At 39.0% G+C, this 24,833-nt stretch overlaps 1 protein-coding gene across 8 annotated transcripts in view; it reads left to right on the top strand.

The window, feature by feature from the left end:
- COL19A1 (collagen type XIX alpha 1 chain) overlaps positions 1-24,833 on the top strand; it is a 220,211-nt gene that overhangs the window by 130,476 nt on the left and 64,902 nt on the right. For all 8 annotated transcript variants that reach the window (XM_030007470.2, XM_041127248.1, XM_030007468.2 and 5 more), the window contains one exon: positions 12,616-12,669. In XM_030007470.2, coding sequence (XP_029863330.1) covers positions 12,616-12,669 — 54 coding nt within the window. The remainder of the gene's footprint in view (positions 1-12,615; positions 12,670-24,833) is intronic.

Raw genomic sequence — 24,833 nt, 5'->3', positions numbered from 1 at the left:
TAAGGACGTGGGGACGCATCCAGCAGCCAGATAGATGTGAGGCTGCCCCAGCTCCTTGCCCTCCGGTCCCACTGGCAGCGGGGCTGAGTGTGCACTCCCAATTGGCACGCAAGCATACATACAACACATATAGACAGGTCTGGCCACACAGGTCAGCACAGATGGGGATGCTCAGCACTCCCACAAACACCAACAGCACCAACGGCCTCATCCTGGTACTCTCTCTGTCTGATCATGATGACGGTCTGGTACTGGGAAATACGGACATATATACAATGTGCATTCCTCTACTAGCTGAGCTGACACACAGCCTAACCAGTAGATTCCCCTGCTCCTGGTCTTTCAAGTTACTGGGACCTGGACCTTCAGTCCCCCCCGAGGCTCACAGACCGACTCCAGTTGCAGGTGCAGACCTCCTCACTCACAGACTCCCACGCAAAAACACACGTGTACACACACACGTATATTCTCCTGGTTTACAGGTCATTTCACCTACTTGCCACCAGTCCAGCTTGATATTTGCTGTTGATCACACACACAGTCGCATGCTTGTGCTCACTCCATTTGTTGGTACCACAAAGGCGCAGACCATTGTCTTTTATGAAGCACGTCATATGCTTCTGGTTCCTTGCATTACACAGTAACACTGCTACCGATAATAAAAATAATTGAAATAATTTCAGTATTGGCTTAATTATAGTCCATTTAAATTTTGGGGATTGGACATGTCTAATAATATTTGAGCATAGCATATGCTTCACTATGAAGCATTCTCTATCTGGAAAAAGAGGTTGTAAAATTCTTTTCACACAGAATAGAAAATTGTTTAGTTTGTCCTTTCAAACACTTGCAGAGTTACATGTCGCGGTCTTGACATCCATACAATCTTTTTATCTTACGTAATGATCAGATATGCATAGCAAACACAGACTGGAAAGGAAAAAGAAATGTAATGTTATAATGATGAAAAATCACTTACTAGATTTGTATGAAGAACAATATTTCAATAATTTAGGGTGGTTTTATGGTTTCTACAATTCTCAGAGGGAAAAAAGCGGACAAATGTCTGTCTTCTGCGTATCAGACTCAGGAAGTTGCAAATTTGGTCATCAATTCATTTATTCCTTTTCTATAATTTACCTGCGAAAAGGAATATGTGAGATCAGACATGACAATTAGTTGTCTTTCAAGTATCAAGGAAAGACTTCTTGAGTATGGATCTAACAGTTTCTTTGTGAGGATTTGGTACATGCCTGTGAACCAGAAAAGAGAATTGACCTGCGTATTAGTTGTATTCTGGCTAGATAGTGCCATAGAGATGGTGGAAGATGTTTTTAATTTCCTTGCAATGAGATGGTGGAAGATGTTTTTAATTTCCTTGCAATGATCTGTGCCCCAGGCATGTAAGAAGCCTAAAGAGAAATTCCCCAAAACTCTCCAGGGCAAGTTTTGCTTCGTAAAAGTAATGAATTCTGTCTGAACCAAAGTGATTTTTCTCACAAACTGAAATGAGAAGGCCTCCCATTAAGGACAGTCCATATGAGTAAAAACAATTGAGAATGGTGCAAAAGAGCGTGGCAAAAATGAAAACAAAGAGAAAAGCTCCCAAATTCCCAGGCTATAGTTCCACAGCATGAATAGCTCTTCCCCCAAACTCAGTGTTATGAACTACTTCTACACTATTCCTATTGCCCATGCAATCCTAAATAAACTTCATAAGAACTATCATTCATAGTGTAAATGATTATAGATTGTCTTTTCACTCTCTCCATTTCTAAGACTGAGCAGCAAGGATCTCCATTAGATCTGACAAACATTGAAGGATGTAACCAGAGACCCATAACATAAAAATAAATTCTACTCTAAGGTTTCAAAATTAAGTTGCCATCTTTTATGGTGGTAGTTTTTGGATTAGGAAATCTAAATATCCGGTGTCTTGATTTCCTGGAGATAAATTAGTACTGTGTCCCAAGATCAGTGTCTGTTTGCTACAGTTCGTGTCTTGCTAGAGGTAAACAGGGCCATTTATGTCCTTCAGCTCTTGAATATACCACCAAAATGTGTGTTGAAAGAGTTAACAGTGAAATATTTTTAGTAAACAACCTTGATTCTAGGATTGTTACTGCAGTAGATGGATTGGAGTAGATCTTGCTTCAGACGGATTCTTACAGGCCTTGAAGGGATCATTGAAATAGTAATAGGATACTTCTGAAGATAAGACATAGGAATTAGAATTGAGGATGCCTATTTTCTGTGCGCTATAGAACCATAGAATGGTCCTTTTGAGCATTTCTTGTGTAAATGATGGAAAAATGACTACATCCATTCAGAAAGCAGCACCTGGGTATGTTAGGCCTGTTTCAAATGCATTCATTGTCTTCAGTTGCAGTTGTGGACACTTAGCTTTCCTAATAGTCACATTCAGAGGTTAGTAGTATGATATCGAAAATCAGACGCTGCTTTCAAATTGACTGAACTTACTCTTTCTGTACCTTCAGTGATTCACTTTCATAAAATGGACTGTCAAAGAATTACATTTCTTTGATTATAAAATGCTGTGCAAATGTTTCAGTTCAGTTGATTCAGGCATAGCCAGATGTCTCTGCATTGGTACATCCACTGATGGTCGTCCTCACGCTTTTTAAAAGGAAACATTTTAAATTTTAGGAAAGCAGATACTAGTCTTCAGAGGGATGTTAGTAACTGATGTACTGAAACATTTTTTTCATGTAGCTGCTAACTGAGAGAAGAGACAAGAGTGAGCGTGAATTGGTTTAGCAGTTTGAAGACAGATTACAACACTGCGGGAATATACGGCCCAGCAGGAAGGCTTTCTCTCTCCACCACTGTAAATGGTCATGTGTTTCTGCTGGCAAGAGCTAAAAGAAGACAAATGACATGAATAGTGGTGGCTCGGGGAAAATCCAGTCTTCAGAGTTGTTTTATTTGTGTGACTTCTGTGTGGCCGTGACTCTTAGGATATATAATCATGAAAGGAAGATGTCATATCTCGCTGTGAATAAGTAGGAGGTCAGATAATATCAAGATTCATGTGTCACTGAATGAGAACTTACTGTGTCGGGAGCATTCGTGCCGTTAGAGCCAAAATGTGACATCAGTGTTTCAGTTATGAACCCTGTTAAAGCAAAGTTTTTAAATGTTCCATTCATTTGGGACTCATGCATGATGTCATAAAGTTATCCTCTACTTATAGTCATTTTTAGTTTTTCTTAATGTGAAAATGATTCATTTCTTTTTATCAAAATGCAAAATGAATTATTATGCTGGGGGGCAGGGAGGCAATAGGAGTGAAAATAATGACACACTGTCAGAGCTAAGTCCAAAACGCATTTGGGCAGGGAGGGAGGGAATATTGAAAGGCACTTGGTTTTGCTCGAACTGGACAACAGGGCCTGGGTCATCGACCTTCTGCCCCAGTGCAATTGCATATTGAGGCAGGTGGGAACCGATGGCATTACAGAGCTCTGCTGCCCTGCGCAGCTCTTCCATTCTGATGTATTTCCATCAAAATCGTACACCGGTGGAATAAGCTGGAGAAGGTCTACCATATACGCCGGTCTCAGTATAAACTAGAGCATCAGCAGCGTTGCGCAGGGCCGGAATGTTCTGCCCACACACAGACCTGCACCCTGGTCTTGTCCTCAGCACGGGGAGCGTGAAGGTGGCAAAAGGCTGAGACTGCTTCACTGCAGTCATTCCCAAACAGCTGGGTGGTGGTCCTTCGGTCCGCAGACTTGTCCGTAGGTAATCTACAGAAGCGCGGAACAGTGAGTAGTATAAACTCTTGTTTTTTCATTTGTCTGTGCAATTGGTACCTGTGAAAGTCTAAAAGGTGTCGGTGACCCTGTGTCTAAAAGTGCTCTGGCAACCCTGCTGTGTAGGAAATCCCGCGCTGCTCAGAAGCACAGTAAGAGTGCTCTGTCTTCCTACATGAAAAAATGCAGAAGAGAATGAAGTTATTGGTACTTGGAGGAAAAAGCTGTATTTTTAAAAGTGTTTGACTGACAAATACAGCCATTATAGTCTCTGTAGAGAACGAGGGATACTTGGAGGCAGTATGTGTGGCTGAATTCATAAATACCCAGCAGCTGTAACGACCTGTCAGGTGGGTGAGCATACGCCAAACTGCAAAATGGGAAATAATACCACTGCTTTTTTAAGATGCAAAATGATTTTATGAGTTTGAAATGGAAATTTCACAGCTCAGAAAGTGCATTGCTCTGAAAAAAATGGTAGAGCTCTGCATACTCCTGGTTGATGTCAGTTAACAGAAAATCTCTACCGAAACCCTAAAGCATGCACACTTAACAAAACATCTCACTTGCAGCAATAGCAGAAAACTCAGAAGGAAATTGTGTATGCCTGACTATACGTTTCTGCAGTGAAGAGAATTAGAATTGCAGGCCGTGTGTTTCTGTACATTTCTTTAAGGCAGGTACAGAAGTCTTGTTAATACAATTTCATCATTCTTGCATGATGAATTAGAGGGGAAAAAAAGAAACAGCATTGTAGCACAAAATATGCTAAGCTGTAAAAAGAAATGTATGAGAAAATTCATAGGCTTTATGTAGAATCCTAATGAAATTAATGATTTCAGTAGTTCTAAGTATACCTGATTCATGCATTATTCATACAAATACATTTTAGTGGCTCAGATCGTTAACTCCTGACATATATGTGCATATATAAGCACTTTTAGTAAGGATGTAAAGTTTTTCTATGTTTCCATGGAGTCAGTTAACACTACACAACTCAAGATATACCTATGTATTTTGTCTCCTCAGTTATGGTAGTAGTTATATGGGAGTAGTCCAAAGTCATGACTGATTCTCATCCTTTCTTTATGCTGTCTTTAATTTCTCTGGTATGTTCTTTCTGAATTGCTCTGTAAGTACTAGATGTCTCTTTTCGTTAGTACTTTTCAAGTTTTTATAATGCATACTGGGAATATATTTAGAGCTTTTCTCCCTAATTATGCCCACTTTATGCAGGGATATGTTTAGTCTTTAAAAGTTCAAGTTCCCTGATAAATTGTACTGTAGCCGAGGACCCTTCAGAGAATAAACGGGAGGGATTATACTGCTATGTTTTGTGGGTTTGTCGAAATGTGGAATGTGGTGGCAGAAGCTGGGGACTGTTTTCTGCAGGGGCACAGCTGGCTCCGCAACTTGCCCACTCTGGTATCCCCAGCTTAAGCCCGTGCGTGCCGTGTCAGAAGTGCGACAGGTGAGGGAAGGTAGCGCAGCCATCTCTTGTAAAATATATGATAACTATTCCTCTTGACACTCGATACACTGCTTTTAGTTCCTGAGGAAAACGAGCGTCCGTACGTACGTTCCTGCGAACCTATCCCTTTCAGGAGTTATAAAATAGTCATCCAGATGGCACCAAGTGTTTACGCAGAAGCCGAGGCTTAAGTCGGTCACAGACAGAAGTCCCTAAGACTTGCTTACTAAACAGATAGTTGGAATGTTGGCTCCTAGGTCTGATTAAATTGAGCCAGAGGAAGCTGGCGCACAAGTGCGGCGTGGAGGCGGCTGCGGGAGGAAGCTGCAGATTCAGGCCCGGGCAAGCTCTGCCGTCACTTTTGGCTCTCCCCTCCCTAAACAAACATCAGCAACAGATTACGCAGCTTTCCCCTCGGAGCCTTGGCAGTTATTCGTGTAAAGCTAAAATTTACTTTCAGCAGCATCGCCTAGGAATTTCACAAATTCATTTGATGCAACACTTTGGTCGTAGTGTAATTATTTGGCATTTATATGGAACTCTGAAGAGGAGGCGTTTGGTATTCCAGAGTTCTTGCTCTTGTAATGGGCAGCAGTATTTTGGACGATTCGTCCTGAAAAATCATGTGCCAGTTTTTGCTTATCTTGACTTCTGCACACAATTCCTTTCTTTTCTCACAGTGGAAAAAATAAATCATCTGAATAACTTGTATTACTTAAGAAGGGGGCACATACCCCCATTAGTAAGCATCTCGACTAATATTATCCTCTTTCTTTTCATGTAATCACATAAAGGAGAGCAATTTTAGTTAACTATAGAAAGTACAGACAGAAAATTATATTTTCTTTCTCAGTCTCTTCTTTCCATATAAGCCCCTCGAAGAAAAATCTGAAATTTATCTTCTTGATCTTTTTAACGGAGGTGTATTAATTTCATGAAAATACTGAACTGTTCAGTTGTTTTGCATGAGATACAGTGATCTTTAACTCGCACAGTATAACTTGCAAATATTCTCTTCTTTAAAAAATGCTTTTTAAGTATGGAAGCAGATCTTATTAAGATTACCCTTTTAGCGAAATAGAAGATGTTTTAGCAGTTTCAATCTGTTTTTTATCTTCTTTATGCAGTAATACTGATACTGAAGGCACAAGTGAAGATTGATGTCTTAGCCTCACAGAAAATTTCTTTTTCAAAAATTTGCAGTCTGCTAAATTGGCATGAATGTGATTTATGTGTCCTTCATTAGAAGAATGATTTGAGAATAGTCCCATATGCAGTAGACATCAATGTAAAGAATCATTTCAAATTACGCCTCAGGATTTTAAATGATACTTTTTCTGCTTAGAAAATACGCCCATGTCTATTAAAAGTACTAGGTTCATAAAGTGTGAACTTCTGTGAAATTACTCTTCCAATTTCCCTTTGAAATGATTGTCTTTGAAGCAAAGTAGATTTCAAGTTAAGTTACCAGAGAGCGCTACAGAAATGACCCAACCCGAAGCATAATGAGATCAGTGAGGAACATATTTTCTGTTTGCTTCAGTAATAAATTATCATGAAAATGTAGCTGATCATGTTTTCTGGCAAACTGAAATACTTCTGCTAAATGCTGTCTCCTTTCCCACAGAAGTAAACGGGTTGGCAGCAGTTCTGAAAGCAAAATTGTGGCCTGTTCCACTTTGCACTCCCAAGAAAACAGTATGATTACTGCAGTAGCCGTAAGAGGCGAAACATGGGGTACAAATCTTTCAACTTGCCATCTTGACTGACTTCAGTAAGGATGTAAATGAGACCAGGTCATGTTTGGATATGCTGAAGATAGAGGTATTTGAGATAAGTGGTACTCTAATTTCCCTCACTAAACGGTAATACAACAAGAAATTAGTCATTCATCTGTGATCTTCCTGTGCCTTTTTTCCCATTCTAGCAAAATTTTGTAACGGTGAGGTGTGTCTGCAGGCTTTGTGGGTTTCCACGTGGGTGGTGATGGGCAGTCTTGTGGACAAGAAGAGGAAACCATCGTAGTCGTATTTTAAGATCTCTCTTTTCCTCACCCTCCTGTTTGGGCTTCGAGGTAGGGCGGCAGGACAGTCGCAGCAAGTAAACTGGCTTGAAGATATCTGGGAAACCAATGCTGTTGCTATCTTGACTGCAGGGATAGTATTTATATTTCAGCTCCTTTGCTTGCTGAGGGTAATAGTCCACTCTTAGATGAGAGGAAGCCATTCATTTCCCCTCAATGTGGTACAAACAGGCCGAAGAGGAAAATATCCTCAAAATAGGATAGAGGGATCACAGTGACAGTCATGACCTGCACAGTAGAACTCGTTGTCTCGTAACATCTTGAGATAAGTAGATGAATTTAAGACCGAATTCAACTGCATCTTGATGCGTCCTGTCGGGGATGCTGGGACATTCTTGAGTGAGAGCAGCCACAGCAGTACCACCCATCCCACGAGCAGTATTTGGGTGGCTGGGGAATGCTCTTCAAGTCAGTCAGGCTGCAGCTCTTTCCCGTGATCAGACATAGTGTTCCGTCAGGAATTCAGAAATCTGTGGTCACTTTTTACCTGACTATTGATTTGTGTGATTCTATGCTGCTCAACTTGTGGGTTTTACGGAGGGATCATTGTATATTCAATTCATCAGTGTGACAGCTTTTCTTTATCCTGGTGAGAACTGTGCGTTGAACTAGGTCAAGCGCCTGCAGTGGGAATTGCCCACCAATTCACTTGTAAAAAGGTTTAAGTGTTAATTTTGTTTCGGTAAGGCTATACCTTTCTGTTTATAAACATATTGTTTCCAAATTGCTTAGCCAAATCATGCCTCTTATAGCTGGGTCTTTTTAAAGTAGCAAGTTTTATCATTATAAAAGCTCATATATTCAAATGGTTAAAAAATAACCTATTCTTACATTACCATGAGGTGCTTCTGCATACCTGATTTTGTCTTTGCTTGACTCGTCTCACTAAACTACTTACACTTTCTCCCTGTCTAGTAGCATTTATTCCATAAAAATCGAGGTCATGTGTTTGCTGGCATTCATAGTGAGGAAAAAAATGGATGAGAGTAGTTTGTGTATAGAACATAGAAACTAGTTTATAAAGGTTTAAAATGAAATAAATTTTGTGCCTTAATTAGGCCTGCCTTATTGTTGTTAGCATTTGTTTTCTATTTCTAATTTGTGTTGAGAAGGAAAGGCTGTCATGCTCAGAACCTCTTTCAGCAACACTACCTACGAGTATGTAAGGCAGCTGTCTAGCCTTCTGCTTCAAAAACTATCAGCTATGTTTTGAAGCAACTTTCAGAATACCGAAAATATACTTATTCGTCTAATATTTTATTCTTTCGGCATTGGCCATAAGCTTGTGGAGGAAGTAATACGAATAAGAACTTTAAGTAACTTCACTCTTCCACTTCAGCCAGGATTTTTTGTTTTGTTTTGTTTTAATTCACCAAGAGGTCACGATAAAAGCTTTGCTTTTGTTCAGAGTGTGTTCTTAGGCAGTTACTCTGAGCTATTAAATTTATGAACCAAGTCTCCACCATGTCTCTCTGGATGCTTGTCGTGATGTATCAGGCATTTTAAAATGTTTTTGTACCTGCAGGGTCACATGACAGGATTTTAGCCCTTCTGTAATAAACAGCTTCTGATAGCTACATGCCAGCTAACACACTTTAAATGGATAGCTTATGAAACTTGAAACAGCTTAACTGGTTGAACTGTTGGCTGATTTTCTATCACTTCCAAACACATTTTTCTTCCAGCATCTCAAGTTTAATAATTCTTATTAGCTTTTATCTCCTGAGATTTGCAAAAAAATATTAACTGTTAAGTATTAAAATGTTAATACCTACAGATATTTTCAATGACATGCAAGTTCTTTTAAAAGCTCACTTATTCTACTGTAGCATTTTTAAACCTGTCATTTCTCCTGTATTCCCTCAACTAAAGCTTAGTCTAAGTTTTGACAATATTTTGTTTAAATACCTGTCAGCATGTGCTTCATAGCATGCTTGCTTTTTCTTGATCTAGCTGCACAACCAGCATCTTTTCCCTTGCCATCACTTCCCTTTATGATTTACCTTTTATACAGGAATTCACAAGTTTCCACTCTTAACTTCATTTTCAAGGTTTTGTACAACCCTCTTGTGCCTGCCTGTGCATCATGTTTCATCTCTTTTTCGTAGCCATCCTCACTCATTGTAAGAGATTTTCTAAGTCTCAGATGCACCTGAGCCCATCTCCAGCTTACCGACTGGTTTTTTTCCCCAAGCGACGCGGTAACGTTTGAGACATTTCCGCTTCATGTTCCTCAAGCTCCTTCAGGCACATACCTCGAAGGGGCTTGCCTGGTCCGTGACAGGTACAAGCCGTAAAGACTGCATATGTCGTTTTAGTTCGCTTCTCCATGAAGTAGGTAGAAGGGTATCACCTTCCAACCTCAAAGGTGGCCTGGCAGAGTCAGGAAAATCCTGTGCATATTTGGCCAACTGTAAGGATATTTTCCTGCCAGTCTGATGCCACAGGAATAGGCTGGTCTTATACCTCACTTTGCCTTGTGCTGTTCCTTCACCTCCTTTTGCTCATTGCCATACCCGTCCTTTTGCCAGTGCAAGACTATCAGGGTGACACGCAGTGAATCATTTTAATTGCTTTGGATGTTGTTTACATGTTTACAGGAGATGGTACCTGTAAGATAGATTGCCTTCTAGACATAAATGTTTTCAACACAATTGACGGCATATCCCGTGAGGCCACCTGTATATATTCTGTCCCTTTCTGTCTGCGGTGGTGGGCTCCTTTGGTGGGGTTTGTCTACGCACTGTGCCATCCATGATTTGAGGGAGTCGAGAATCTGATCTTTGATCTCCAAAGGGCGGTGTCCAGAAGTTAAATAGGGATAAAAGCTAAGTAGATACTTTCCTACAAATACGTAATTCTTTTCTGTGCTAAACTGTCACATTCATTGCCATGTTTTATAGGAGTTCAGCAGGGGATGTTTTATTCATCCCTTTAGACAGATTTCACTGTAGAGAAAGTTTTCTTTTTCATTCCTCCTGTAGGTTTCTTCTTCAGTTGTTTTTCCAGGATCTCACTCAGTGAATTCTGAAGAGGGATAACATTGCTAAGTCATTACCGTTGCCACGATATTAGTGTTTTACAGCCGTGTTAGTTAACATGGCCCATGTTGTCCTATCACCTTTTAAACCGAAGATCCCACTGAAGTTAGCGTGAACTTTTAGCTCAGTTTCAATGTCAGGATGTGGCTCCTTGTACAGGGTAGTCCTCCCTGCCTAGCTACCAATTGTAAGCAGCTCTCCTCCCTTTCCTCGAAGATAAACCTCCTTATCTGGTTCCTTTTTCTTGACAATAATATTGTAGAGAGAAGAAAAAGAATAAAAGTAGGTCTTGGACAAAAATGTTGGCTCTTAATTATCATTATTGTGCAGTTACATTCTTGTGTAATTCTTGTCCCCTTGGAGCCTTATTGTACAGATATGTGAGGCTAAGTATTTCCTCCTCCATAAAATAGACATTACAGGTTTTCATCTCATTGCCCTGCACAAAGTTGTCACTAGAAATGAAATATTAACAAAACAAGGCTCCATCTCTTCCTGAATTCCCAGAATTTCTCCAGAAAGGCACAATATTGCTAAGTTGGACAGACAGAATTCTCTGCATGTTCCAAACCACCTTGAGGAAAAAGTAGAGAAGGTTTACAGAGGTCACATTCATATACCGCTTTATGGGTTTGAGCATGTATAAGCTACATAACTGCACTGTAATTAACTTACTGTGATTTATTTGTTGGACACAACATTGTCATGCATATTCTAGTTCCATAAACTTTGGGGGAAAGGTGGAAATGGTGCACATCAGTTCTGTAAACGATCCGAAAGCTTATCTTGTTTACATTATAAACTGAAGTGAAAGAAGAAATACCCTGTAGTGAAATACTGTCTGAGGTACTCTTCCAGCTTCAGTGTTTGAAAGTAGAGAAATAATAGGAATAAAAACCCCCTTGAACTGACTACTTTTATTTAAAATTGAAGTCAGACTTAATTCTAATCAACTTAAAACATCAATTGAAGATATATGAGCTAGCAACTTCGGCATGCCCGCTTACTTTCTCAAGTGTATCTTGGGAATTAGAGATCATAAATGAACTTTTTTAATTCATTTCTAGAAATCTGGACACTTCTTAAAAACATGATTCTCAGTTTACCCTTATTGGGGCAATAAATACGTGTAATGGATTCTAAATAAGGAGCTCAGAATTTGACCAAAGATATAACTCAAGCTGAAGCAATACCTGAGTCCAAGTAATTTAAATGCTTAATAATTTAATATTTTAATATTTCAAACTCTTAAATAAACTGAACACAAGTTCTTTAATTTTGTGATACCCTGTAAGAATGTGCAACGTTACATTCAAGACTTTTTTAATTATACAAAGTAGAACTGTTCCGTGCTCTTTGCTGTTTACATTGAAACTGATGTCATATTTCTTGTTGCTATAATGGAAATCGGTTAGCTTCCTCAATGTAATTTTTTTTAAAAAAAAGTGTTCCAAAGTGACTCATAAAGGCGGGGGGTGTGGGGTGTGCTGTTCTGAGTACAGAACTGTTATTTGAAGGCTTTATGATTGTATTGTACGTTAATCAGATATACAATTAAAGCCCCAAAGCATCGGAAACAGTCTGTGACCGCAAAGGCAGACCTCGCACTGAGCTCGGAAGGAAGGCTCGCAAGTCGAGGGTATATTCGGAACACCCAGATCTCCTCTGCCTGGTCAGGGGAGAGGGCGAGAGAGAAGTGGCTCTGCAGGGCTCTGAAAAAGCGAGCCAGGCACACAGAGGAAGCTGCACAGGGCTGGTTCCTGCAATACAGCGAGCATAAGGCCTTCTGCTAAATTTAGTCCCTTTTCCCTCCCCTCCCTTCCCTTTCCCTCCCCCTTCAGTGCCTATATTTGAATTTGAGTTGTAGCATTAAGTTATCATTCACTGAATATAACTTTTTTTGTCTTTTTTCTTATGGCATCCTAACTTAATAAGATAAATTACTTTTCACATAACACCGTAGTTAAATATAAGTATGCTTAAGTAGTGCTGACTTACCTCTTCTTTTCCAAATGATTCAACCTTTATATGGAGGAATGTGATTAATCGTTATTGTTTGCGGATTTTTTTGCACCTGAATATAACATTATCCTGAAAGAAGTTATTATGAATAACCTATTTTTATTACTAGAAATAAATGCTTTGTCCTGACATCTGGCTCTTTGGCTTCGTCTTACTTCTATAGAATAATAGAGGATGAAAATAACACTGAATGTTATATTTGTTTAATGCTTGTATTTTCAGGGTTTGCCAGGGCTGGAGGGTCCCCAAGGTCCACCTGGCAAAGAAGGTCAAAGGGTGAGTAAACTTGGTGAACAACTGGTGAGTGTGCTAACTGACCTTGATGTGTGACTTCTTCCCAAGCACTCATAAAAAATGGGAAGGTAGCAGCTGAGTATGAAGCATGCTGACAACAAACTGAGCTTTGACACTTGAGGTTTCTCTTCAGTTGAAGGAGATTTAACAATTTCAACCATCTAAAGTGTTTTAATGACTGGCAGCACAAATGTAGGTATTGTCACTTGTGCAACATGTTTCTGCTGTAATTTTAAGTGAAAGGATATTAAAATGGCCCAGAAGTTTTCATTTTATTGCAGGGATGATAGACCATACCTTAATAAGTCTAAGATATATAAAAATATGGATTTAGGGTCGTTATCTAAACTATTAACAGAAACCATTACTAGTGCCCCAAGTTTTGCTGTAGATGCTGTTATGCAAGTGTCAGAGCCTACCATATATGTACAAAGAAGAGAGATACAGTAAGGGGCGGTGGGGGGGAAGAGATTGTGCCCAAGACATGAAAGAAACCTTTGGCTATGCACAATTTTAATATAATGAAGTAACTGACTGACAGTTATCTCTGTGTTATGTTTTTATTTTCCCTGACTTACTGAATTTGGTAGTTCAGTAGAACAGATAACAAATATTTATGATTGTGGTATCACAAGAAATAATTCAGTTTTGAGAGTTTATAAACTAATCTGCTCCTGAAAGTTTGGGAAGATATTCAGACTCCAACATTTCAGTAGTTTTACGAATTAAATTGTGCCCAGTTTGTAGTTTTGAAGTTGGGTCTCAATAATTCTTGGTCTGTTTAGGCATCTTGATATTTAGTATCTTGGTTAAATTATCTGAAGTGGAAGGATTTAGTATTACTTATCATTGATCAGAGTCAACTACAGTGAATTATTAAAGGCCAGTTTCATAATTCCAGTAATAGTAATTACAATAACAGAAGACTGGTTCTTGAACAAAATGAGTAATGGTGTGTAGGTCCTAAAGCTATGTTTTATATTGGTTTTTAAGTTATAAAAATAGTACTAAATTTCACTTAAGCTGAACATGAAAATTTGAAAGCTGAAGTTATTTAAGTTTTACAGGAACGATTGAGAACCTGTTCAGAAAAAGTCAGTGTAGTAAGGGAGAATCAAAAGTTATGTGGTGAATATAGTATTAAAGAGTATTTAATATCATATTTAAATGCTGTTAAGGATTTTATAATTACTGTGACTCTTACTGTTATGCAATTAAATATCCAGGATGCTGAAAAGCTATGAATATCCCATTTTAGCGTATTTTTAAGTGGTTTTCTATGGGGTATTGAATCTGCAAAAACACACAGTTTATTAATAGTGTATTAACAGTTTTAGGAACTGTAATAAATACGGCTGTGTTTTAGAGACATCACTCTTTGAACCTCTCAATTTTTTTGAAGCAAAGATTCAGAGTTAACACCCTGTATTATATGTAATGGTGGATAAATGAATTTGGAAATACTTTTGGTTTTTTTCTTTTCCATTTTGCAGTGGGAATTAGGGGGCTGATACAGTCATCATGGACGTTTCCTATTTGCACATAAAATTGAACTGCTGTCTCACTCCAATATCTATAAAAACAGGAGCGCTGATTGTTTTATAATCTTGGCCATGCACACAGTTGCCTTGAGCCAAACAATGGGAACAGCAGAGCGTAGAGCCTCAGCATCTGTCTTTATCTTTCTACCAGTGAGATGCTCACTACAATACTCTTTCTGCTGGCCTCCCCCGCCCAAGCATTAATAACATAGTTTGCAATCTTAATTCAACTCCCATGTGCATTTGCATTTCCAATACATTTAATTACACAATAACATACTGTTTGTAGCAAGATCTCTGCTCTGTTTAATGACAAACAGGACAGTGCACGTCTAATGGCTATTAAATATTCCTTTTTATTTAATTATAGATGTCATGTTCCTCTGTTCTACTTCCAGCAGATCCTCCAAATCTTTCACATTATATTAAGTTATTGGTTTTGTCATGGACTGTCTTTTGAAGATTAAAGCATAATACTGAGTGTGTAACTAACTGATGATTTTTCTTCAACGTATTGTTCAGACCTAAAAGTGATATTGTGCCCATTTTGCAGACTGGAACTGTAAGATATTAGGGGAAAAAAACCCACTCCAAAACATTTGAAAGTATCTATTCATTTTGGATGCCACAGTTTGAGAGCCTGAATTTTTTTTTTAAACTTTCCATTCGTATTGTACTTGTTATATTCAAAGTTTTAATTCCCACTTACCTCAGGAGCATTTTTAAGTGTTCAACTCCTTTGAAAATTAGGCTTAGATTAATAAGGAGTTGAGAGGAGAATCATAAAGTGTGTAAGTTGGAGGCCTCTCAACACACATTAAAGCAAGGTGTAAGAAGCTGAGGAAATTAACAGTGTTAATGGTGATATTGTCAAAAACTCAAAGAAACGTGTAGAACTCTCATGTTAGAGCTAGTGACTTAGGTAAGCAACAGTACAAATGAGTTAGAAAGGGAAGAAAAAAAGCCATGCCAGTGGATTTCTTCCCTCTTTGAACTGGTCTGAGCCATGCATTTTCATTTTCAGAGTGTTTTAAGTGGGATTTTATGATATCATCCAAAATCAGAGTAGAATATTAGAACTACTAAGAAATACCAAAAGTGGGACCCTGTCCCAGAGTGGGCACCCGTCTCCCTGCGTTCACTGTAGAGGGCACTAGGACAAAGGTACCCTATTAAGAGGAATAAGTCTGGGTAGTAGTATTTCTTTCACATCACAGGAATAATCTGCATCAAAAATTACATAGTAAAAATACATATAGTAATTATTATGGAAATAGAATAAGTATAATTATATAACATTGTATAATTATAATAAGCATAAAGATCAACTGAATTGTAGATTTCTAGTGCAAAGTTATGTCAACCTCAAAATGCTTGTTGACATATATGTGAAATTGGCTTACAAGCACAAATTTACAACATCACTGAGTTAGATAATGACTGTGTGTTATTTATTTCAAGAGTAAAGGGGGATCAATACATTATTTCAAATAAAGTGATAACAGCTTTTGTCCAATGGATACACTGTAGATAGAGTTACGTGGTATCATTTGGGCCAACACATGATTATTAAAATACTGACTATGTCACTTTCTGTGGCTTGGTGTCTGCTGTATTACTATCACGTGATCATGCTGGGATATGATCTTGCTCCCGCATCAAAGAGCAGTTTAGGTTTGTACACTTTTAAATGATGGTATGCAAATAAGTCAGCAGTGGAAATTGATGACAGAAGTGTGTGAAACATCTTCTGTCCGAGTTGGTCTTCCTGGATGCTTTCCAGATATCCCAAAGGACGAAAGAGTTTGCAGAAAACAGCGTACACTAATGTGACATGTTTACAGAAATGTACTATAGGGAGATCATTCAGAATGAGAGAAATGAAGCCCTGAAAGCTCTTTGACTAGATCTGAGCAGCATTAAAGGATCCTGTATCAGGATGCATGCTCTATTTTTTGGCTTTGCTTAAGAGAAAATTCCAAACTCACTAAAAAATTCAAGTAGTGCAGTCATGGAGAACTACTAGTGCGTTGATAAATAAAAATTGGATTCTTATGCATATTACTTCTTTCATACTGCTGTAGTAGCAAAATGCATAAATATTTCTTTTCTGAATAAACAAACACATTAATAGTCTAGCATTTAGCAAATCTACTGGTTATGTTTGTAAGGGTAAACTCATTAGTTCCCATTCTTTCTTCACTCTACTGTGACACCTTTTCCTCTCCCTTGCTATGTCTTCTCATTCTGCGTATAGCTGGCTTATGCAGAAGAAGAGAGCAACCTTCACGAGCAATGAGGTAGTACAAATAGTGATCTTCAGACTTGTATAGCTTGTTTCCTTTGCAGAGCAATAAAAAAGGAGGAACAGAGTTGTGAGCTAAAGTGAAGCAACTGGCTTGCTGTTTACTACCATGCTTCATCATACATGGTGCATCCTTATTTAGGGTGTTACTTAGAATAGGAAAGTAGTGGTTATGGCAGAAGAAATAGTAGCTACTTGATAATTTGGCAATATCCAGAGACCACACAGTGAACTTATTCCGGATTCTTCAACCAACCTGAGACATATACAATACTCATTTAAAAGTTGTCTTTGTTGTGACAATGTCTTGAGTGAACTTACTTAAATTTTGTATGAGCATGTACTGCCCTTATGTTTCTCCTTTTGCCTTGGTACCAGCTTCTATTCACATGTGTTAGCCAGCATTGTGTTTTCCTGGGGGTGCAAGGAGTCCTCAAACCTTTGCTGTTCTTACAAAAGGCCAGTGTTTCTCCTTGCTCTACCACTACTCACTTTGTATAATTTTTTTACTTCTGTTATCTTTAGTGAAGTGGTTTATGTTAGACATGAGACCTTGCTAAGTAAGAGCCTTTGGTTTTAGTTCTGGTCACTGTGAGAAGTGGGCCAGCAGAAACAGCTACTCATTCCCTTTTCTTCATTCCTGTATGAGAAACATTAGACCCTTCTGTGGGCACTACGTTCACACATAATTTTTCAGTGTCGCTCTTGTTGGCTTCAGGCATTCAGAGCAGCACGTTACTGCTGCGGCAACTTGATACTATTACACCAATGCTCAGAATGACATCAGGATCTTCAAAAGGTAATTAGATGTTACTCAGAAAAGTCCCTGGTCCAATATTACTGACCAACAAAAAATAGAAAGATTGGGTGTTAACCTAGCATTGCGTGGAATTTAAACCACAGTGGACAACTACGCCATCTTCCTGGCTCCCTGCGTTATGCAGGACTTTATTTTTCTCAATATTCCTGCACTTTAGTTAAGTATATCTTTCACAGAAGTACAGTTTCCACCTGAAAGACATCAACAACAGAGACTTCACAAGTCTCCTTGATTTCTTTGTTCCAGTGTTTCTTGTCAATCCCACATTTCAAAATGTGCTTTTTATTTTATGCTTGGGCATGTAGTTTAAGCCTCCAACAACTGGTTTTTTTTAATGCCTGCTTTACATTAGAGAAACATTTAAAGTTTTTTCTCTATAATCAAATCACCATTCCATTTATTTTTGAGAAAATTCAGCTAAGGTTCTTCAGCTCCCCATGTAAAGAATTTTCTAAAGTCTTCAAATAATTTTGTCATGTTGCCATACTTTCTTAAAAATTTCTATGACTTATAATTACAGACTGCATGGAGTTTTCCAGACTCTGCCTTTACTATGTTAAATGCAGTGAAGTGAAATTTATATTTCCAAAATATAATTCCAAATGTTTGAAAATTAATGCTTAATTTCAGTTGGGTATCTTTGTAGCAGGGTTTTCCCTGAACTTGATGCCTTTTTTATAAATACTGTTTTTTCTGAAAATGACTTAGTTTTTTAATATGATATTGCAGTGAATTGCAAAAATTCTCTTGGTGCGAAGCATCAAAGCAACTTTGTTAGACAGCTATACTATGAAATCTAGAAACAGTCATTTTTCATTCTCAGTTGATCTGTAGAAGAGCCAGGCCCAGCACACAACTACCATACACAGCAGTTTGTGCAGCAGTTTCTGCTTCTTTGAGATCGTCTCGATATCTTCTTGACCTTCTGGGCACTTTTTCCGGGATTTGGGCACTTCTAGGAAACCTCTGAGGAAACAGGGTGCCTGCTGGTGCCAGGTAAGGCTAAGGTAAGGGTAGCTCTAGCAGCTTCTAACGAACTCCATCAGCTGTCCTTGAGCAACGGGTGCCTGCAGCCTTTCTTCTAGCTGACCCCTGATTAGGGAGGGTCGAGCGCCCTTTTAGCCCGTGCCAGGAAGAGGACTGTATAGCAGCCAGGGGATGCAGCAGTTTGTGCAGCGACAGCAGAAGCAGCCGGTGGATGTGCAGCGGTTTGCACGGCAGTTCATGCAGAAAGGCAGAAAGAAGAGGCCAGCAAACTTTCTCTGTCCAGCATACGCATCCTCGAAGATGACCCAGGCGCTACCAAAGTAACTGTTTGCTGTTGGACTCTTGCACCCAGGTAGCTTCAGGTGGAGGGCACAGTTCTGTCAGTTCATGGGGCCTGATGGGTTGCATCCACAAGTGCAGAGGGAGTTGGCTGATGTCATTGCAAAGCCACTCTTGATTATTTTTGAGTAGTCATGGTGACTGGGAGAGTTTCCTGAAGACTGGAAGAGAGCAAATATCACTTCTGTCTTTATGAAGAAAGATCCAGGGAACTACAGGCCAATCAGCCTCACCTCAGTCCCTGGGAATGTGGTAGAGGAAATCTTCCTGGAAACCATTTCCAAACACGTGAAGGACGAGAAGGTGATTGGGCTAGTCTGCATGGATTTATGAAGGGGAAATTATGCTTGACCAACCACGTTGCCTTCTACAATGAGGTGACTAGCTCGGTGGATGAGAGGTGAGCGGTGGATGTTGTTGACCTCAACTTTAGCAAAGCCTTTGACGCTATCTCCCATAACTTCATCTCGTCAACTTCATAGATAAGCTGACAAGGGACACGTTAGATAAGTGGATGGTGAGGTGGATTGAAAACCAGCTGAACAACTGGGCCCAGAGGGTTGTGATCAGTGGCACAAAGTCCAGCTGGAGATGAGTCACTAGTGGTGTACCCCAGAGCTCAGTACTGGAGCCAGTACTGTCCAGCATCTTCATTAGACACAGTCCTGGAGAACTGATCCTGCTTCAGGAGGGGGATTGTAGTAGATGATCTCAAGAGGTCCAATCCAAACCAAATGATTCTGTGATTTTTATTTAACTAGCTCTAGCTTATTCTCAGCATAGCTGCCAACAACTTCATTTTTATGGATTAATAGGGGTTTTTTAAATGTTTCATATGGATTTAAACAGACTGCTTCTCCACCGTGGTGGTTTCCCTAGTTCCAATGATGAATTCAGTCCAAACATTTACAAATCGTTCTAGGATACCACAGCCTTAGTCTTGACTCTGTATTCATTGGGAAGTTGCAGGTGTCTTGAAGTAAATATTTTTGAAACAACTTCCTTATTTCCAGTTGTTGTGTTTATAATACCAAATACTTCACTTAAGAGGAAGTTATTTTAGCATTTTCTTAGTAATAAATTAAACACCTCATAAAACTGAGTCCTTTGGGTTGTCGTAGCTAGTGTTTCAGCATTGCTTTCACTAAAATTATGTGTTTGGAGGGACCTTGTGAAATTGCAATACTTTCCTTATGTTAATAATCAGTTTACTCTGTGACATTACAAGTTTTTCTAATCAAGCATGAATAAAATTATTATGGCACAGTGGAAAACAAGTAAATAAATGGGCGGGGAGCTGTTAGTTTTTCTTAACATAATTATTTAGAGCGACATCAAAATTAATTTAAATTCGGATTGCATTTATCTGGTTTATAGAACTTAAATATTTCTTTGACATAATTTGTTTTCTAGTTCAGTGAGTAAATGTTATACTCAACCAATTGTAAAACAAGCTTTACAGAGCAATGATAATTACTGCATAGTAGGTCAGGCTCCTGGCACAGTGCAAACAGTATTTTTCACAGCTACAGCTCTGGAGTTCTGGAATCTCTTTTAATCTTCTCAGTCTTTCTTGACTTTGATGTGAGTTGTTTTTAAGTATGTAAAGCTCCAGCCTGATTTTATCTTTAAGTTGGAGTGCTGTACGTTCCTTCACTTAGGTATTTAGCAGTCTAAAAATTATTAATGTAAAAGAGGGAGATAATTTTCAGTTTTTCTACCAGAATGTCTCTACCTTAAAAGCAAAGTAAATAACAAGTAAGGTAGGGTACAGCTTAAAAAAAAAAAAAAAATTATATTTTTCCCACTTTGGTATTTAAAAATGGGATGAAAAAGGTTGTAATTTAGAATGCTGAAGACAGATTGGTCAGTTAGAAGATAGTTCTGGAATTTTTTTTTTAATCTCTATGTTATTTTCCATTGAAGAAATTAAAATCTAACTTCTAATGGAATAGCAGAAATTATTTCACTTTTAAGATCACATTTAGAATTTTCAGGCTCCCCTCCAAATACTCTATTATCAATATTTCTCTCAATGTCTCTTGGCAAAAGGTATAGCAACATGAGAGAATAGGAAATTTTTTCTCATAATTAAAAATTAAGGTGTTCATTATAAAATTATATAAATGCAGTTGAAAAATATTTCTACAAGTGATTTTGAATTTAAAATGCACTTTTGTGAATACACTTGAAAAATTATGATGGATTTTGTGTAGGGATTTGTTGGCAAAATAGGTTGTGGCGTTTCACTTCTTGGCACTGCTATGCCTGTTTAAGGACTTTTTTTGACGTTACATGCATTTGAATAATATTATATAGTCTGGCTAGGCGGTCCCTTTTAGCATTTTATTAATATCAAAATGAAGAAACTAGAGTTTATTGAAAATCATTCCTAAAACTGGAAAGCCAAGGTTGACTGCAGGAATGCTTCTGCATTAGCGAGGAGCCCCCTAACGACTTTTCTTCCAAAACAGGGGATTAAGGTCTGTGTGCTCTATTCTTCTGTGAGGCATGTTTCTGTGAAAGGCTTTAGTGGGATATGAGGGACAGACTTTCACTTGTTTTCTGCAAACAGCTTAATTTCTTGCCTTCTGGCCTTATTTCCTGTGAGTTTATTCAGGTTTAACATTTAATACAGAGGTTAATTTGTAATACACTGGTTACCATAACACATCCTCAAGGCCAAGGTTAATAGGATTGAAGAAGGAATTGTACATTCAAGTCCTAACGCTGTATTACTGAAGTTAAAAAGGTTTCATTGACTGCGACATAGATTTCCAATTTAGGAAAGAGAATATCCAAACTATAAGATTTCTAAGGATTAAAAAAAACCCATGTGCAATTCTGACACTACCAAAGTTAATGACAAAACTCTTACTAACAGCAGTTGTGCAGTCATGTAGTTAAATGTCAAAGCCCTCTTTAAAAATTACCATTTTTGGCTAAATGCATGATGGAAAATAATGACTCTGTATTCAGGCTGTGCCTTTGTTGTAGATTTGTAATTTTCACTTTGTGATCTGTCAAATAGTTGACTGGGATCCCGGAGAACCTTCTCCTGTCCCACAAGCAATCGGTAGATGCGCACTGTTGAGTAACTGGGTTGGATGGGTGATTGCTCTGATTTTTGTGATTCATTCTAATCTTTTGTTTCCAATTAGCTCTTGAACCGACTTTCTTACTGATACCACCATGTGACGTCTGCCTTCGTTGCCCTAAAATGGCAGTCTGGCAAGCTTTCCCTGGTAAAACATGGAGCAGAGGACTGTCACCAGCTTTGGGCTGGGCTGGGTTTCCCTGGGGTTAGAGGTGGTTGGAGCTCCGCAAGCTCCAGGTGAACTGCCAGGAGCACCGGGTTGTGACTACAGACAGAGGGGGAAAACTGGGAAGTTTATGTGGACCAGGCATATCATCTGAGAGGACTGAGATGACCGAAAGCCTCTTTTCTGTACTCTGAATTGGTATAGGCACTGGGACTTACGTGGCTGCTTGGTGGCAACTTTGGGCGTCTGGAGAAACAGTCTTTTAACTGCCCAGCGCTCCAGTCGCGCGGCTGCGTTTAGGTGCCCAAGGGGCTGGCGGGGTGGGCGATCCGAGACGGGGGTCGTGGCTTTCCGCCTGCCTCCTGCTTCGGGTGGTGTATCTGTCCCTTTGTCAGTCTGGTTTTGAGGATTATTCGAGAGAATCTTAGTTTAGCTTGGTAAGCGAGTTACATAAGGCCCATTAATCTTGCATAATAACTGTGGTAGTTAAGACTTTAAAGCCCAGCTTCCTACTTCCTCTAGAACTAGTTCCTGTTTTGCAATGTGATGATGTGTTTCAGGAACCGCTAATTAGCAGTTTCCCTTGAAAATTCACACAGGCTTATTCTAAGAATTTTTCCCTTCATACTCAAGAGTGGGTTCTTTAAATTATTAATTCCATAAATCATGTCAGCATTCCTACATAACTCTGCTCGATTTTATCCTAAAATAATCCGCAGCTTATTTTTAGACACTAGGATTAGCGATCTTACTCTTCTATAGTTAGAGATACACGAATAGATGGATGCAACATGATGCAGCGGGGGATTACAATACAGACTTTGAATTCTTGCATTGTGTGTTGGACCTGCAGCGGTGCCCAGGGGCAGCAGTCAGAATCAGAGCACAGGCTTATGGAAGGATGCCCAGAGCCTCTCTCCTGACCAGCTCTCCGTCTAATGTAAGGCAAAGCTTGTCAAGTCATTTCGATTAACAGAAGGGGCGAAGGAAGAGAGGAATAAAGAGTGCAGTTGACCGCGTACTTCAGCTAGGCACTCAGCTGGGATTTGCTGAAGCATATAGTTTCTCATTTATTTTATTTTTAATATTTTGTCTTCTTTGCCCCTAACCAAGCAGTTGTTATTTGACTGATTTGCGTGTGTATCGTAGCTGAAGTTTGTCCTATGGAAAAGAGGAAAGTAGCTGACTGTCCAAATTAGTTGAGGGCAGGCATTTTATGAGTCAAGGGGAGAGGATACAATATCAGTAACATTTAGACAACTTCTTATCACATTGATTGCCAACAAAAATGTGTGCGGCACAAAGGAAATAACCAGCAACTGTTTTGGTTTTCTTTTCTTTAGATATTATTCTAAGTAGCATTAGACAACTTGTTGACACCACTTATCTTTTTAAGTTAGTGTAGGTGGTATTGCATGTTTTATTTAGTTAAAGGAAGCATGTGATGCCTAGAACATATATTTATATTTTGAGTGGTCTTGTAACCTCAGTATTTGCTCAGTGAACTCAACCAACCAAAGGTAACGGGCCGCCTGTGCCGGCTGCCTGCCCCATGCGGTGCAGCATCAGCGGTGCAGCAGCGAGTAGAGCTCTCGTGGGGCTGCCGAGACCCGCTTCCGAGCAGGCGGTGGGAACTGTGGCTTCCCGCTAAGCCCACTCTGTGAACCAGAGAGGACACCGAGATGTTTTTCACTTCTTCTTTCTTGCCAGAAGGAAGACTCAGAATCAAACTGTAAATATTTAGTCATGGTCTGGCTCATGGTCTGCTGAAGGCAAGGCCATAATGGGCTTATCAAAAACATTCTTCTAATTGTTTTAATTATCCTAAACAAAAACATAAACTACTTTTCTCTACTTACACTCTTACTGTAGTATATATTTTAATTTTTTCCATACTGATGCTGGGAAGTCATAGAGAAGCGGGAGTGCTGGCAAGTAGGTGAAGCTGTGTGTATCCCTAACGCTTAAATCTCTGTATCTGAAAGGCACTGCTGAAAGGTAGTGGCCTTTTATGTATTTCTGTGTTAAAATTACAATATCAGACAGTCTAGAAGGGTGCTTGCAGGAAAAATAAAAGTACTTTTGTTCTTCTAGAAAAAGCTGATGCTTCATGCTGATCTGTGTGATTGTTCTACAGGGGGTTTTGTGCACATGGCACATAGTATAACGACTAATAATATAATGATTGGGTAAAAGGTAGGGCGAGTGTTTCTTCTGTGTTTCACTGGGTAAGTATTCCAGTAATTAATAAATGACAGTGAAAAATAACTACCCCCAATTTTTATTTTTTTTATACATGGTTTTTCAGAAAGTTTGTCAAGTTTTGACTTTGCAGTATGTCATAAATCACATTTTAGCTCATCTTGTAAATAGAGATAAAATTTCCTTCCCAACATATTCCATGTTTTCCTGTGTAATTAACACCTCATTCACAGTTGTGTCTGCCAGTCAAAGCCCTGCCTTCTTCCCCCTGACACTTCCTTGATACTCTGTTTAGACTGCTGAGATTTTCAGTGTCATCCTCAGGATACTTTAAATAAGTCCAAACAGGAAAAGGAAGGTGCTTCAAGAAGTCAACAGTGTAGATCATTATAACTCAGAGGGACTATTTAAAAAGCATGAAGCCATTTATCTTTGTTTATTACTTATGTCATTATCTCTCAATCTGGTTTTCATACTTTCTAAGGAAAGTTTACTGTTTTTCAAAAAAGTGAGGAAATACTAGTTTCCATCTGTATTTCTGAAATAGAGCTCAGTCCAAAAGTCTAGTTCTAGCTAACAACAGCCCCCTTTTCTTGTGCACGTGTGCTTTTCCCAGTACCGTGCCTTCTGTCAGGCTGGGCAAGCTACTGGGTTGCCCAGTGAACTACGTCAATGAACTGGTCAAAGTC

This window comes from Aquila chrysaetos, chromosome 2 (genome assembly GCF_900496995.4).
Source record: "Aquila chrysaetos chrysaetos chromosome 2, bAquChr1.4, whole genome shotgun sequence".
NCBI classification, from domain to species: domain Eukaryota; kingdom Metazoa; phylum Chordata; class Aves; order Accipitriformes; family Accipitridae; genus Aquila; species Aquila chrysaetos.
The sequence above is the reverse complement of the archived record's forward strand: the minus strand, read 5'-3'. Positions and strand labels throughout refer to the sequence as shown.